General features: G+C 47.6%; 2 protein-coding genes across 6 annotated transcripts in view; both read right to left on the reverse strand.

The window, feature by feature from the left end:
• The window catches only part of Pigv (phosphatidylinositol glycan anchor biosynthesis class V), a 10,339-nt gene extending 7,744 nt beyond the window's left edge, over nucleotides 1–2,595 (reverse strand). The window contains exon 1 of one of the 4 annotated variants that reach the window (XM_021161515.2): nucleotides 2,564–2,595. The gene's annotated coding sequence lies outside the window, so the exon portion shown is untranslated. Of the gene's footprint in view, nucleotides 1–2,284 lie in introns of all 4 variants that reach the window. The other 3 variants (XM_021161514.1, XM_021161516.2, XM_029476516.1) reach the window with 3 other exon arrangements.
• A 7,493-nt stretch (nucleotides 2,596–10,088) lies between these two features.
• Arid1a (AT-rich interaction domain 1A) overlaps nucleotides 10,089–14,307 on the reverse strand; it is a 75,212-nt gene continuing 70,993 nt past the window's right edge. For both annotated transcript variants that reach the window (XM_021159226.2, XM_029476864.1), the window contains exon 20: nucleotides 10,089–12,203. In XM_021159226.2, coding sequence (XP_021014885.1) covers nucleotides 10,476–12,203 — 1,728 coding nt within the window. In that variant the 3' untranslated portion in view covers nucleotides 10,089–10,475. The remainder of the gene's footprint in view (nucleotides 12,204–14,307) is intronic.

Consider the following 14,307-nt stretch of genomic DNA (forward strand, 5'->3'; position numbering starts at 1 on the left):
GAGTGCTGGGATTAAAGGGGTGCGCCACCACGCCCGGCGCTCACAGAACTTTTAAAAGCCCATTGAAATGTTTTTATGTAGGACTCAAAGACCCGGGTTCAAGGCCCAATTTTGTCACTTGCAAGTTCTCCCTTAGTCCCTCTGAGACTCAGTCCTGTGTGTGTGTAAACCAGGACACTATTCTCTTGCCCTCCGATCTCACCAACTCGTCATCATGGTAAAATGGACTGAACTAAAAGGTACCCCACAAGTCAATGCTGTGGCTGCTATTATTTGGCTGTGCCCTTTTCCCTTTTGCCCAGAATAATAAGCGAATTCCCAAACCAGAGTCCCCAAAGTGGGGCACAGAACCATCCTAGAAGCCCGTAATTACTACACATGCCAGCTTCACTCTCTGATGTGTGTTCAGCTGGTCTGTTAAATTAAGTGGAGAAGGAAAAGAAAAACCACTGCTCAGCAGGACTCCGGCCAGCTCCCACTGCTAAAACAAACTCGGGTAAGACAGAGTCTACTACTGGGGAAGGGGTAAACAGCCATTTCCCATCTCTGCGGGAGTGGCGGCAAACTCATACAAAAAACCCAGTGCCATTCTGAAGCACAGAATGCACACGAAGGCATTTCTTTAAAAACACAATTTAATAGCAGTCAAGGCTCTTACTGTGTAAGCAAGGAGAGCCAGAGCCCCTTCTTTCTTCTCTCACGTGGCTAACACCCTCTAAACTTTTAGGCTTCACTTGTTTTCTGGAATTTTCTGATCCCACCAGACAGCCCTATATTCTCACTGCCTCATGCCCTGCCATCTTTATCTTCCTATCTGTTCCTTATGAGGACAGGGGTTTTGTCTCCTAACTCTATTATATCCCAGGACCCAGCATGTAAACAGACATCTGTTCTCCAAGTGCACAAAGTAGCAAGGACAGGATAAAGAATCGTCAGTTTTCTGACGCTAGAACTAAGATCACTGGTCCAAGCATTTTTCCCATCATGTTTCAGGTTAAAAAGCAAGATGGCCCAGCCAGCAAAGGCACTTGCCACAACAGTGACCCACAGGCTGAAGATGAGAAGACACTCCCACAAAGTTGTTCTCTGTCCTCACTTAGGTGTGCCAAGGCGCACCTGTAGCCCCACACATATATACATAAACATATGCACACAAAATAGAATTAAAAAAAAAAAGCAAATGACAAAGTCACAGAAAGCATGGGAGAAAATAAAAAATTCTCCGCCAAGGGAACAAGATAGGGTAACAGCGGCAGTACCCCATCCTGGGCACGAGGGGGCACCTGCTGCTTACTTCATCACCAGGAGCCCGGGAGAAAAGGAGGCCCCCTCACCTCCCAACTCCATGTCGGTTTACTTAGGACAATTCAGTTTAAAGTTAAGCCGCAGGAAACAGCATTTTCTGACTACCCACGATATCTCCAATACTGGATTCACTAAACCCAAATAAATCACAGGAACATGCACACCCAACTCTAACTCAATCAATCTCTCTCTCTCTCTCTCTCCCTCCCTCTCTTTTCCCTGGCCTCCAATCCGCATGCACAAAGGAGGCAGAGAGAGGAAAAGTACTGAATCCACCTCTGCATCTTGATTCTTAGTCCTTCCCTCTTTCAAACTCTGGCTTCAGTGGCCACAGGAGATGCAACCCACACTCAAGTTAAACAAAGTAAAAATCAAGACAGTCAATTATCTCTCTAGCTATTTTGCCAACACCCCTTTGAAAGAAGCCCCTTGCCAAATCAGACTCTTAACTGGCCGGATGCTTAGGACCAACCAGTTTCATTTTTCTTTAATTTACCCGTGAGATAGGCTCCAGAGATCTCATTAGACACCAGTAAGACTATGTAATTACCATCGCCATTTTATGGATGTGAAAACTGAGGCTCACTGGAGCCAAGTGACACGCCCACCACTTAAAGCTCCTCACACACTGCTTTCTAAAACCTATGTCCACAGTCAGGAGAGCTTTTTGCCATAAACAAAGGGTATGCATTCCTTGTCCAGCCAGGACATCCAGGGCTTAGCCCAGAACTTTCTCCAACTGTAGCACATGTTGTTGCTGGAAGCTTATGGTGATGGGCCCTAACTGGGAAAGATCTGTTGAACTGGAGTCCTGGATTTTCTGCGTAAGGTTAACACCCTCACATGGGTGCTGCGTTCTGACCCAGAGGCAACGTGGAGCGAGCCGCCTCCTTCTGCTAAGCCCTGCCGTACTGGGAGCCCGTTCCAGCCTGCTCTTTTCGGACACAGTTCCTACCCAGGACGGGACAGTGACCCTCACCCCAAGGGAGCCACGGCCCAGGGCTTCGTCCCGGGGGAACCGCGGGGCCGGGCCAGGCAACGGGGCCGGAAGCAGACGAGGGCCGGAGGCTGCAAAGGAAGAGGCGGCGCCGGAGGCCGCTATGGCGGAGGGGCGGGGCTCCTCGCTTCTCTAAAGCCTCCGTCTAATTTCTCTCGGCCTGCGTTTGACAGCTTCCCTCCCCGGAGGACTCCAGAGTTACAGAGCTGGCGCCGGATCCTCCGCGCCCGCGCATCCAGACCACCCCCGCGGAGCTCCAACCTCAGCGCCTCCATCCGGGTACCGTCCGTGCCGCGCCTGCGCGCCGGCTCGGCCGACGGCGGCCCCGCCCCGCTCCTGCCCGGACTCGGAGCGCCCCGCCCCCCTCCTCGGCGGCCATGTTGACCCCGGCTAGGGCGGGGGCCGAGGCGGCGGTGGTGCGTCGCACCTTCCCGTGGTGCGTGGTGACACCTGAGGAGTAGGCCTCTTGGCTCTTGGCTCGCCAGCAGTTTGTGCGCCGGCGCTGCGCTCCGGGTCGGGGCTCTCGCCCCAGTCCCCTGCCGTGAGCAGCCTCTGACTTCCCGATGTGAGCCGAGGCTGGACCCGGGCGCTGCCCCAGAGCCACGCGTTCTCTCGTGTCCCGCCACCCCAGCTCAGCACAGGACCTGGCACACGATAGATAATATGAATTGGCAAAAGAAAGCCTTCTTGGGGTTTCTGTGGCAAGCAGCGGTACCCTGCGCCTGGGTGAGAAGAAAGTAGGGGAATCCCCCTGCCTTTCCCCTCCTGGCAATGAAGGACCTCTGCCCTGCGTCAGTCCTCAGTCCCACCTCTGTATGGGACGAGGAAGGAAACCTCAGAGAACACACACCCCCGAGGACTCCTCCCTCAAGCAGTTTCTGTCGCAGGAACTGGCGCCAAAAAAAGAAAAAAAAAAAAAAAAAAAAAAGGAAGCGAATTCAACAAAACCGCCTGTTGGGGAGGAGCGGCCAGTTGGTACCCCTGTAACTAACGGAAACTGTTAGAACAACTTTGCACCCTCCTTAGAGGAAACAGATAATAAATCCTTCTCCGTTGGTGGATTTCTCGTTTCTCAGGATTCCAAAGCCTTGTGTGGTTTCAGTTATCTGTCCTCTCAACGTAGCTTGGGTCTAGGTTAACCTCTGGCCACAGCCCTGGCTGAGGGAGGGGTTTATCTTCTGCAACAGCCACAAATGTGGGTGGGAACAAAGGGATGGGTCTCTATCTCTCCCAGCAAAGAAAACTAGCCTACATCAGTTCCAGTTCGGCGGGGGCCAGAAGCTGTGTCTGCCTATCGGCTCAGGCCCTGGGATGTCAACTGCCCCTTGGATGTTTGCGTGTAAGGTGGATAATGTATAAGGCACATTTTAATGACTGGTAAAGAGAAAACAGGAGTTTACAAAGTCATTTTTCCAGGTTTTTTTGTTTTGTTTTGTTTTTTGGCACGGAAAGCATTTGTTGCCAGTCCTGTGAGTGAAATGTCAGTGCCTCTCTAGGCACACTTGTGACTAGGGCCCGAGGTTGTGACTTGACTTTCTTATAGTCTTCGCAGCACTCTGACCTTAAAGAAACCATCCTTGCTTTGTGAATTCACAGAGGAAAATGGCATGCAAGCCCGAGGTTCTGTCTGTCCAATATTGAATCCCTGCAGAATCTGCTTGTAAAAAAAAGGCAGGGGTCCTTTTGTGAGAAGTGAGAGTGTTTGCTGAAACACCCTTCCTTAGGAGGTAGAACTTTGACTAGATCTTCAGTCGCACTTGGCTGCAATCTCTCCTTCCTTCCCTCCCTTCCCAGCCACCCAACCCCCTTCTCTTCTGCTGTTTCCCGTTTCATTTTCTGGCTTCTTCTACAGAAAAAAAAAAAAAAAAAAGCCAAGGAAGCTGAATCTTGTGCTCTTCAAGCCCTGACACTCTGGCTTTTTGGACTGGAAGGTGGCAGGATGGGATGGGAGGGGTGTGTAGGGCTCCAAGGCTGTGAGAGGTGAGAGAGACAGTGCTAAGCAGTTTGCCTTCAATCTACGGTTAAAAAATGGAGCCTGCTGAGCCACCAGCAAGGCAAGGAAGCCAGCCAGCCATGTCCCCGGGCTCCTGAAAGAGTACATCTTCCACCTGGCATTAGGAAGGAAATACCCTACACCATCAGGCAAGGTTCACCAACAGAACCCTAAGCTGATTTGTGCAAGCAATGCGCGTTCTAGAAACCTAACATTCAAGACGATGACACCATTTTTGTCCTTGAAATTTGTCTGCCTCTGCATTTGCTGATCTTCTTGCCTGAAACATTATCACAGCAGGCTACCCTTTGGCTTCAGGGACAAACTCTATCCACCCACCGGCGTCCACCACCCTGGTCTGTCTGTGCCTTGCCTGTTGTCACTATCTGCTTCATCCTGCCTGCCCGTGACATTTGGGTGCTTGTTTTCCTCTCTTGGAAAATTAGCTCCTGTGTATAATGGAAGACCAGGGCAATGTTTCACCTAAGTGTTAGAGCACTTGCCAGTCTGGATAGGGAGTATGGGACAGACCATTTGTCCTAGACTGCTGTATAAATCAGTTTCACTTGATTTTTAACTTGATGCCATATTTTACAGACAAGGAAATTAAGGCTCGCTAAAGAGAAGTGCCTTGCCGGGCTTGGTGGCGCATGCCTTTAATCCCAGCACTCGGGAGGCAGAGGCAGGCAGATTTCTGAGTTCGAGGCCAGCCTGGTCTACAAAGTGAGTTCCAGGACAGCCAGGGCTACACAGAGAAACCCTGTCTCGAAAAACCAAAAAACCAAAACAACAAAAAAAGAAGAGTTGTAGTGTGTACTTTAAGCTGGCCTGGAACTCACAGAGATCTGCCTGCCTCTGCTTCCTGGGTGCTGGGATTGAAGACGTGTGCCACCACTGCCTGGCCACCGTCGGGTTCCTTAGCATCTACAGTCAGCAAAGGCTCGTGATGAACAGAAGCTATGCCTTTCCAGAACTTGACACTTCTTTTTACTCATCATAAAAAAAAATCATCTACTGATAGTTTCCAAGGGTGTTGTTTATATGTAGGCATTCTGACATCAGGGATGACACCAATTCGGGTCTCAGACATTGACCAAAAGGATCCATGTGTGACCTCTGCCGTGTAACTGGAAGATGTTCACCCTCTGCAGAGTACTGAGAATCTTGCCTGTCTCCAGGTGCAGGTACCAGACGTGGATGCTTCAAAATCTGTGATCCTGTTACTAAAACCCTCCCTTTAGCGTTGGCCTTTGAACAGTTAGGAGACATGGTGGGAAGGCCTTAGCCCCTTGGGGGTGGCAGCGGCTGCCAAGCAAAGGAGCCAATGAGCTTCAGAGTATTGTTTAGGCAGGACTTGGCTGCTGTCCAGCTCCAAAAGAAGGTTAAGGTCATTTGGGGGTGGGGGTGGGGGGGTAGGGAGGAGCCTGGGAAAAAGAACTACTAGCCACACCCCGGGTTCTCTACTGGCCAGGTTCTATTTACTTCTCAAAAGCCAATTACTCACAGCTCGCTGGTCAGCAGTCCTCTCTGCCAGTGGCTCCAGTCAGAAACTGGAGACTGGGCTAGGCGGCCCCCAGAATTGCCAGAGAGCAGATGAAAGGAGCCCAGGAAACAGAACTCCTAGGTAATGCTCCACACACAGCCCAGAAATGCACTTTCTAGACTGGGGAAGCGGGAGCTTAAGAGTTCCATAACAAAAATAAGCTACTGCAATTATTAAGTAAGCTATGAAAAGCCCCTTCCTCACCCCCTTTAAAATGAGAAAGCATCTTGGTTGTCAGAGATTTCTTGTTCAGTAAGTACTCATTCCCCATGCTCGTCCCTGACTCCGTTAACAGCTACATCAAGTCTGATGAGCACTTGACTAAAATTCTTGAGACACTTTTGTCTCATGCCAAGGACAATAGAAACCAACCTCCCAGTGGCAATCTGTGGATGGAGTAAGTGTGGTGTGCCACTTGCTGGGAAAAACCTGGACCTCGGTCAGAGGGCCTTGTTTTGCATACGAAAGGGAGCCCTTCAACTTACCTCAGAGACAAGAGGGTGTGGTAGGACTATTTGCCATCTATTTTGTCCAGCTGACAGGTGTGTAACATAAAAAACAAAACAAAACAAATAGACAAACAAACAAACAAACAAACAAAAAAAAACGGTCTTTGGTCTCACTTGGTATCTACACTCACCTTTTGTTAGTATCTCTGATTATTCCCGAAAAAAAAAAATTCTGAACTTTAAATTTCTCCACTTTCCTAAAGGAAGGAATGATAGAGAGGGATGCACAGAAAGGGATATTACAAGACTGACCTAAAAAGCAACTGCTTCTTTGCTATGACGCCACTCAGCTAGTTATTACTAAGTAGATGCAGTATGGTAGGATGTATGTCAGAAAGGGATAGAACAGCGAGCCTCACAAGCTCTGTTTATATTTCAGTGGAAGATGGCAGGGAAGTATGAAACTGGATAGAAAGGAAAGCGAGATGGGAGGGAGAGAAGGGAGTTAAAAAAAATGTGTATGTTTTTGCCTGCATTTGTGTTTAGTGCCCATGGAGGCCAGAGAAGAGCGTAAGACCCCCTGGGACTGCAGTTAGAAATATTAGTAAGCAGCCATGGAGGTACTGGGAACTGAACCTGGTCTTTACTGGCTCTCAGTATCTATGCTGGACAGCTCACAACTGCCTGTAACTTGAGGAAATCCAATATTCCCTTTTGGATTCTTAACCCTTAAACCACCTCAGACTGCAATTTAAAATAGAGTGGCGAATACCAGGCTACATAGCAAGTTTGAGGCCTGAGCTCCACGAGCCCTTGTCTCAAAATAAATGTGATTGGGAATATACGACCATGTATCCCAGGGTGTATTCATGCACAAGTGGAGGTCAGAGGGAAACATTCCGAAGTAGAAGAGGGTTCTCTCCTAGCATAAGGGTCTTGGTGAACTGGGGTGTGAACTCAAGTCATTAGGTTGGGCAGGAAGTACTTTTAGAAGCTGAGCCATCTTGCTAGCTCCCTGTTTTTAGAACCCTAACTCTTGGGCGTCTTGGGCGTGTTAGGCACCATGCTCTACTGCTGAGCACCACCAGAGCTGACATGTAAACAAAGGTGAGATGAAAATGCAAGCTATGTGTGCAGTTATCTGATGAGAGCATTCTGCTGTGGTAGGGGAATATACAGAACAACCCCAAAGTGGAAACTCCTTAAACAGTAGAGTGCAAGAGGGTGGGAGCCAGCCAGACCAATGACAAGACAAAGAAGTCTCATGACAACATAAGGGCTTTGGATTTTATCCCCCCCCCCTCCCTTTTTTTTAAAGAGACTATATAGACAAAGTTGACCTGTAAGTCTAGACAGGCTGGCCTCTGCCTGAGTTCTGTGACTCAAGGTGTATGTCAATATACCCAGGAGGTCAGATTATTCACACCAAGCATTGTAGGAGTTTGCTCTGACTTTTAATGGCTTGCTGTGGTTGTATACGCTTGTACCCATGCAAAGCACAGGATGGGAGGGCGATTTTAAGAAATTGAGAAAGATGTGACAGTGATGAACTTCTGGTGGCAGTGGTTGTTCTGAGTAGGATTCCCTCAAGAGTGACAACTGGATGTAGGAGTCAAGGGTCTGGTGTGAAACTGCATGCATTTAATCTCAGGAGGCAGAAGCAGGCAGATCTCACTAACCTCTTGTGAGGTTCAGGCCTGCCTGTTTCTTAAAAGTGAGTTCTATAACAAACTGAACTACAGTGAGACCTTGTCTCAAAAATCACAAAACCAACTATCAAATGAGTTAAGGAATTTTTCTGGCCAAAGGTTGGACTTGCCATTTACTGAGAAAAATAGGCTTCCAGACCAGTTTCATATATAAGGAAAAAATGTATATATAAGAAAAAAATTATATATATATATATATATAATATATAATTTTCTTTTTTTTTTTTTTTTTTTTTTTTTTTTTTTTTTTTTTTTGGTTTTTCGAGACAGGGTTTCTCTGTATAGCCCTGGCTGTCCTGGAACTCACTTTGTAGACTAGGCTGGCCTCGAACTCAGAAATCCGCCTGCCTCTGCCTCCCGAGTGCTGGGATTAAAGGCGTGCACCACCACGCCCGGCTGTAATTTTCAAGCTTCTAGCAGTGATGCTGATCTGGTGTCAAGAGAATGCCAGATTGCAGATCCAATAGACAGAAACTGATTCTAGTTAAAGGCTATTCCTCTTTGTCAACCACTACTCAGGAGAGCACATTAGGGGTGTTCAAGAGAACAGGATTCTTCATCCCCTACAGAAGGTCAAGTTTTCATTACTTCTGAGACAGAGAGACTCACTATATAGCTGTCCTGGAACTAAGTAGACCAGGCTAGCCTCAAACTCTCTCTGCTTCTTAAGTGCTGGGATTAAAGGAGTGTGCTGCTAATGCCCAGCTTCTATTCCTTTTAAAAGATTATTTTATTGAGGCAGGATCTAAGTACTAGCCTGGCTAAAGATTTTGTTTAGTTTTATGTTTGTGCACTGTCTTGTGTACATGGAGCCACCGAAGTCAGATCATGCTCCATCTGGGGGTGCTGGATCATCCCTGGAGCTGGAGTTAAGACAAGATGGCTATAAGCCACAGAGTGAGGGCTAGCTAAGCCTGCGACCTATGAAAAGCTGTTCATCAGTGAGCTATTTCTCCAGCCTTGGTTGAAGATGTAGTTTGAACTGTTTGCGTGTGAGTGTTCTGCTGTATCCCCCGTCCATGTGGATGCAAGCATAGGTGCCCTTGTCAGAGGGGTCAGGTCCAAAAATGAGTCTTCCTAAAACTGAAGAGCTAGCTAGCTTTCTAGCCACAGGCAAAGCTTTTAAATGATTTGAAAATAAAAAAAGCTTCACAAAGTCTTACCAAGATTTAATGTACATTTATTCTTAACACGTGGAACATATAGTATAAAGATTTCATACTGAATAAATGATANTCATTAAGCCAAAAAAGGAAAAAAAGGAGGAATTTACATCAAGTTTTTAGCTACATTGTTGAAATACAAATATGCAGATTTTATCACTGAAAAAAATCTCAATTGTGTTTCTTCATCAGGAACTTCAACTGAACCTAGAACTTTTTCACACCTCGATTAGAAACGAAACAAAACAAAACAAAAACCCAGAAAAAAATAAACTGTAAGTTGATTGGCTGCTGAGACAGCAAGGGCTTTTTACAGAGACCTGTAGAGCATCGCACCAAGAGGGGCAATGTCGGGCAAGAGATTAAATAGCTGTGTCTCGCTTTGTGCAGGTCACCAACTTGTTAACTCGCCATACTATAAAGGGGTAGCTGGGAAGGGGACCAAACTGTGGGGATTCAAGGGTATGTGCAATGTACAACATCATATATATACACACGTGGCAGCGCAGCCGCTGCAGCTAAAGGTTAAAACCAGGTCTAAGAGGTGATCTCAGGGCTATTCATACAATCANGGAGGAGAGAAAGAGGTCAGGGCGTTGTAGGTTCACACAGGATACTTTGGGGGAAAAGCCATTTTTTTTTCTCCTCAACATTTAACTAAAAACATTTTTAAAAACTACAGCTTGCTGCTGACCCAGCGTCTTCTCTCGTTTCCATGTGAGACATTATTATTACAGTATGTTTACAGTATCAGGTGTACAGTACAGTACATGAAAGGATCTACACTCTACTGCACAGGCCTCTCCAGTGAACAGGGTCTGCTCACAACTGCCAACTTCTCGGCTCCTGCGAGATTGTGAATGGACAGCGACAAACCACACAGCTCAGCAGTCACCTTTGTCCTTCAGGGGTTTTTGTATTTTTTTTCCTTTTTTTTTTTTTTTAACCATTAAAAACAGTTATGAAATGTGGCATCCCGTTGATGCAAGGACTGGGAAAGCCATTTTTTTTCCCCAAACTCACTGTAAACAACAGTAACTTTGGTTAAAATAAAAAAGTCTTCTATGTAGGCAGAGCTTTGTCTTTTCAAATAGGGTGGGGTCCTGAGGGAAGCAGGTGAGGATGGGGAACAGAAAGGTGTGAGGGAGTGAGGGTGGGGAGGAAAGAGAACAGGAGAGGCTTTCCCAAGGGAGANGCTGGACAGCACAGGGTAAACTGGATTCTGAGGTGGTTTTGCATAAATAAAGGGCAACAGTCAGTTTCTAAGTTCTCCACACACTCACACACACACGGGGAGGGGAGGTGTCCCACGGCTGTCATGACTGGCCAATCAAAAACAGTACATCACAAATGACTTGTGAAACCAATGAGTTCATCAGTGGTGACACGGAGATGTCCAACAGCCGTGACTCATACAGAGTGAACTCTGAGTGGTTCTCATCCACCTTGGCCAGGGCAAGCAGCGCTCGGGCAGCCCGCCGCATCATGTCCACACTAGTTGGTTCAAAGGGTGGATTCTGCATATGCAGGAGGCTTGCCTGGCTCTGCTGGAACTGTGTGGCAGCAAGGCTGTCCTCCAGGAAACCCAGGAGGTTGCCGATGCTGCCCTTCTGCACTGCAATGGCCCGGGCTGCCAGGCTGTCCCCCTGGGCCAGATTTGCCAGCAGTACCACGGCCATCTCCCGGCACACTGGGTTCTTTCGGTCACTGAGGAAGCGCACCATGGTACTATACAACTTCTCCAGGCGGCTAAAAGGGGGAGTGGCCAGGATCAGGTCCACATTGTTGTCCTGGATGCTGAGTTTGCTGAGGGTTTCCAAGACCAATCTCTGGGGAGAGAGGACGGCATTGGGGCCTAGGGTTGAGAAGGGGTCCTGGGCTTCAGCTGAAGGGCAAACTGCCCAGTGTAGGAGTCCATCCAGGACAGGCAGGCAGATGCTCTCAGGATACGGGGATAGGTCCAACTGCCCCGAGATGTTGGCGAGGGTGACCAGCGTGTTTTCCCGGAGCATCTCCAAGCAGTCCCACCACCACTCCACTTTGTCACAGCTCACCCCTTGGTCCTGTTCCTCCTCCTTCTCATAAGTCAGTGGTGCCTGCTTCCGCTCTGGGTGCTTGTGGTGCAGCAGGATCAGCTTGCCCAGGATAAGCAGCAGCCCTGGGTGTTTGGACATCTCAAAGTCGTTGCCTGGCACAAACGACAGGCTCCGGATGGTATTGGAGACACAGACACAGCGCTTAGCAAGGGAATCCTGCCAGTCCAGAAGGGTACACAGTGGGGTCTCATCCTTACTATGGGGTTCATCCTCTAAAATTTTGATGTTCCGGTGGCTCTGTGCTGGGCTAATGCCAAATGGAAACTTGCTGCTTTCCTTTGTGGCCTCTGCACTCTTTGTCCCCTCATCAGTCAATGTGCTAGACCGGGTGGACAACATGTCATCCATGGTGGCTGTGATCCTTTTTTCTGGAAGGCCATCGGGCGGGGGGCCCTCCTGCTCCGTTGTCCCTGGTGTGCCCTCTACCATTGTGAGGTGCTTCCGAGGGGGTGTTGGGCAGGGCACATAAGGCCGGGAAGGCAGCAGCTCTATCTTGCTCTCAAAGTGGGTCTGGATATGCTCAGTGGTATCCCCACCACCAATCCGCCAGTGTAGCAGGCCACTGTCAAACTCCTGCACGCGCCCAAGCTTATCAGAGCAGTCCACCACAAACGGGTCATTCTTCTGAACGATCTTTACGGGAAGCTTGTCAAACTTACTGACTAACTTCTCCTCACTATTCTCTGAAGATGGCTTGTCCTTGCCCAAAAAGGCCATCTCCTCATCATTTCCAACCCCTTCTTCCTCTTCCTCCTCCAGTTTAGGATCAAGGTGTTCTTCTTCCTCTTCTTCCTCAGTGTGGGCTGGACTAGACACCTTGGTGAATCTCCCAGGGTCTAGTAATGTTCTCTGTCCTGGGTCCCCTACCTCATACTCCTTTAAAATGCCAAAGATTTCAATTAGGCATCTACGGAAATATTCCACAAGGAGCTCTAGCAAGCCTGGGAGCTGAAAGAGAGAAAAAAAAGGAAATAAAGGAAGGGAAGAATTCTTGATAGGAGTTCCCAAGATCTTATCCAATTCATATTCTCTGTCTCTGTCTCCCTCCCTCCCCCGTTCTTTCTTCCCTTCACGTAGGAGGCAGAGCTGTCCCATGCTAAAGGCTTTCCCAGCACACCGCTCTTTACTGTTCTCTAACCATTTCCTTCGTAAAGAAAAGGCAAGAAGTTTTCTTTGACCCAAACAATGGTCACATAAGCCTGCTTCCAGAAAGACAGAAATGTGAGCTACAATCTATACCTCCCCTGTCAGTTACACCCAACCCCTTTGAACACTTCTTTCTGAATGTGTGTTGTGTTTTTCACTAGGCATCTGGTCACTGCCAGTGTTCACCTAAAGTGGCCTCTGTTATCTCATGGCCACATGGAGGCCAATTCTTAAGCAGGCTGGGATGACCCCTTTCCAACACGAGCTAGAGAAGGACTGCACTGTCAGCAGATGCTCATCTATTTCCCACTAGTTTCTTTTTCTTTTTTTTTTTTTTTTAAGATTTATTTATTTATTATATGTAAGTACACTGTAGCTGTCTTCAGACACTCCAGAAGAGGGAGTCAGATCTCGTTACGGATGGTTGTGAGCCACCATGTGGTTGCTGGGATTTGAACTCTGGACCTTCAGAAGAGCAGTCGGGTGCTCTTACCCACTGAGCCATCAAACCAGCCCCCTCCCCACTAGTTTCTAGTCACACTAACACTTGCCCGAAATCCATCCATCCACCTCATTATTAGAGTTGTAAAGATCTTGGTTTGAATATTGCTTTTCCCAGAAATTAGGTGTATGAAATGGTGATAAATCCCTGAGCATTATAAAGTTGGTTCTGGTATACAGGAAGCGAGCAAGATCTACCCCTTACTTTCTGGTGGACAAGAACCATAGAATGGAAATAGTCATGTTCTGACCAGCTATGGTGGATCAAAAAACGGAATCAGAGGTTTTGGGAGACCAGAGAGGTCTGTCTGCTTTGAGTTCAAGGCCAGCCCAGGATATATAGTGAGTTCCAGACCAGCCTGAGCTACAATGTGATATCCTTTATCAAAGACACAACCTAAATAAAGGCAGGCTTTATAATCAGAAAGATGCTGAAAGTTATATGAACCTGAGCAAATATAAGACTTATGACCTGCGCTGGGCGGTGGTGGCACACGCCTTTAATCCCAATACTTGGGAGGCAGAGGCAGGCAGATTTCTGAGTTCAAGGCCAGCCTGGTGTACAAAGTGAGTTCCAGGACAGCCAGGGATATACAGAGAAACCCTGTCTAGAAAAACCAAAAACCAAAAAAAAAAAAGAAAAAAGAAAAGAAAAAGACTACGACCTGGACGTGCTAGTATATGCACTTGACCCAGCACTTGGGAGGTAGAGGCAGGTGGATTTCTGTGTTTAGGACCCACACAAAGTACGTTCTAAGCCAGTCAGGGATACAGTGAAAGTGTTTCAGAAAACCAAGATGACTCTGAGCCCATTTACTCAACTCTACTATAAAAATGATGTGAAACAAAACCGTAATTAAGCAAGAGCACAGTAACCCAATGAAGCATCCTTTAGTCGGCCCCTCCATCAACAAATCGGCACAGTCAAAGATTCAAATATATAGTGACATAGGCAGTGGAAATATGTCCCCAAGGGTCTATCTTCTGTAAGTCTGCCATCACCATAATAATAGTAATATATATTTCTTTTAACATACAAGATCTCATGTGTCCCACGTTGGTCCCAAACTATCTATACAACCAAAGATGACTTTGAACTTCTCATCTCCTACCTACACCTCTCAAGTGCTGGGATTATGTGTGCACCACCACACCTCATTTACATGGTCCTATAAGCCCATCTCTGGGCCATGACCATGTTAGGGAAGCACTTTACCATCTAAATGACAACCCCAGGCTTCAGTCTTGAAGTTTTTTTTTTTTTTTTTTTTTTTTTTTTTTTTCGAGACGGGGTTTCTCTGTGTAGCCCTGGCTGGCCTCGAACTCAGAATTCCGCCTGCCTCTGCCTCCCGAGTGCTGGGATTAAAGGTGTGCGCCACCACGCCCGGCTTGAAGTTCTTTTTAA

This window comes from Mus caroli, chromosome 4, assembly GCF_900094665.2.
Source record: "Mus caroli chromosome 4, CAROLI_EIJ_v1.1, whole genome shotgun sequence".
Lineage (NCBI taxonomy): Eukaryota > Metazoa > Chordata > Mammalia > Rodentia > Muridae > Mus > Mus caroli.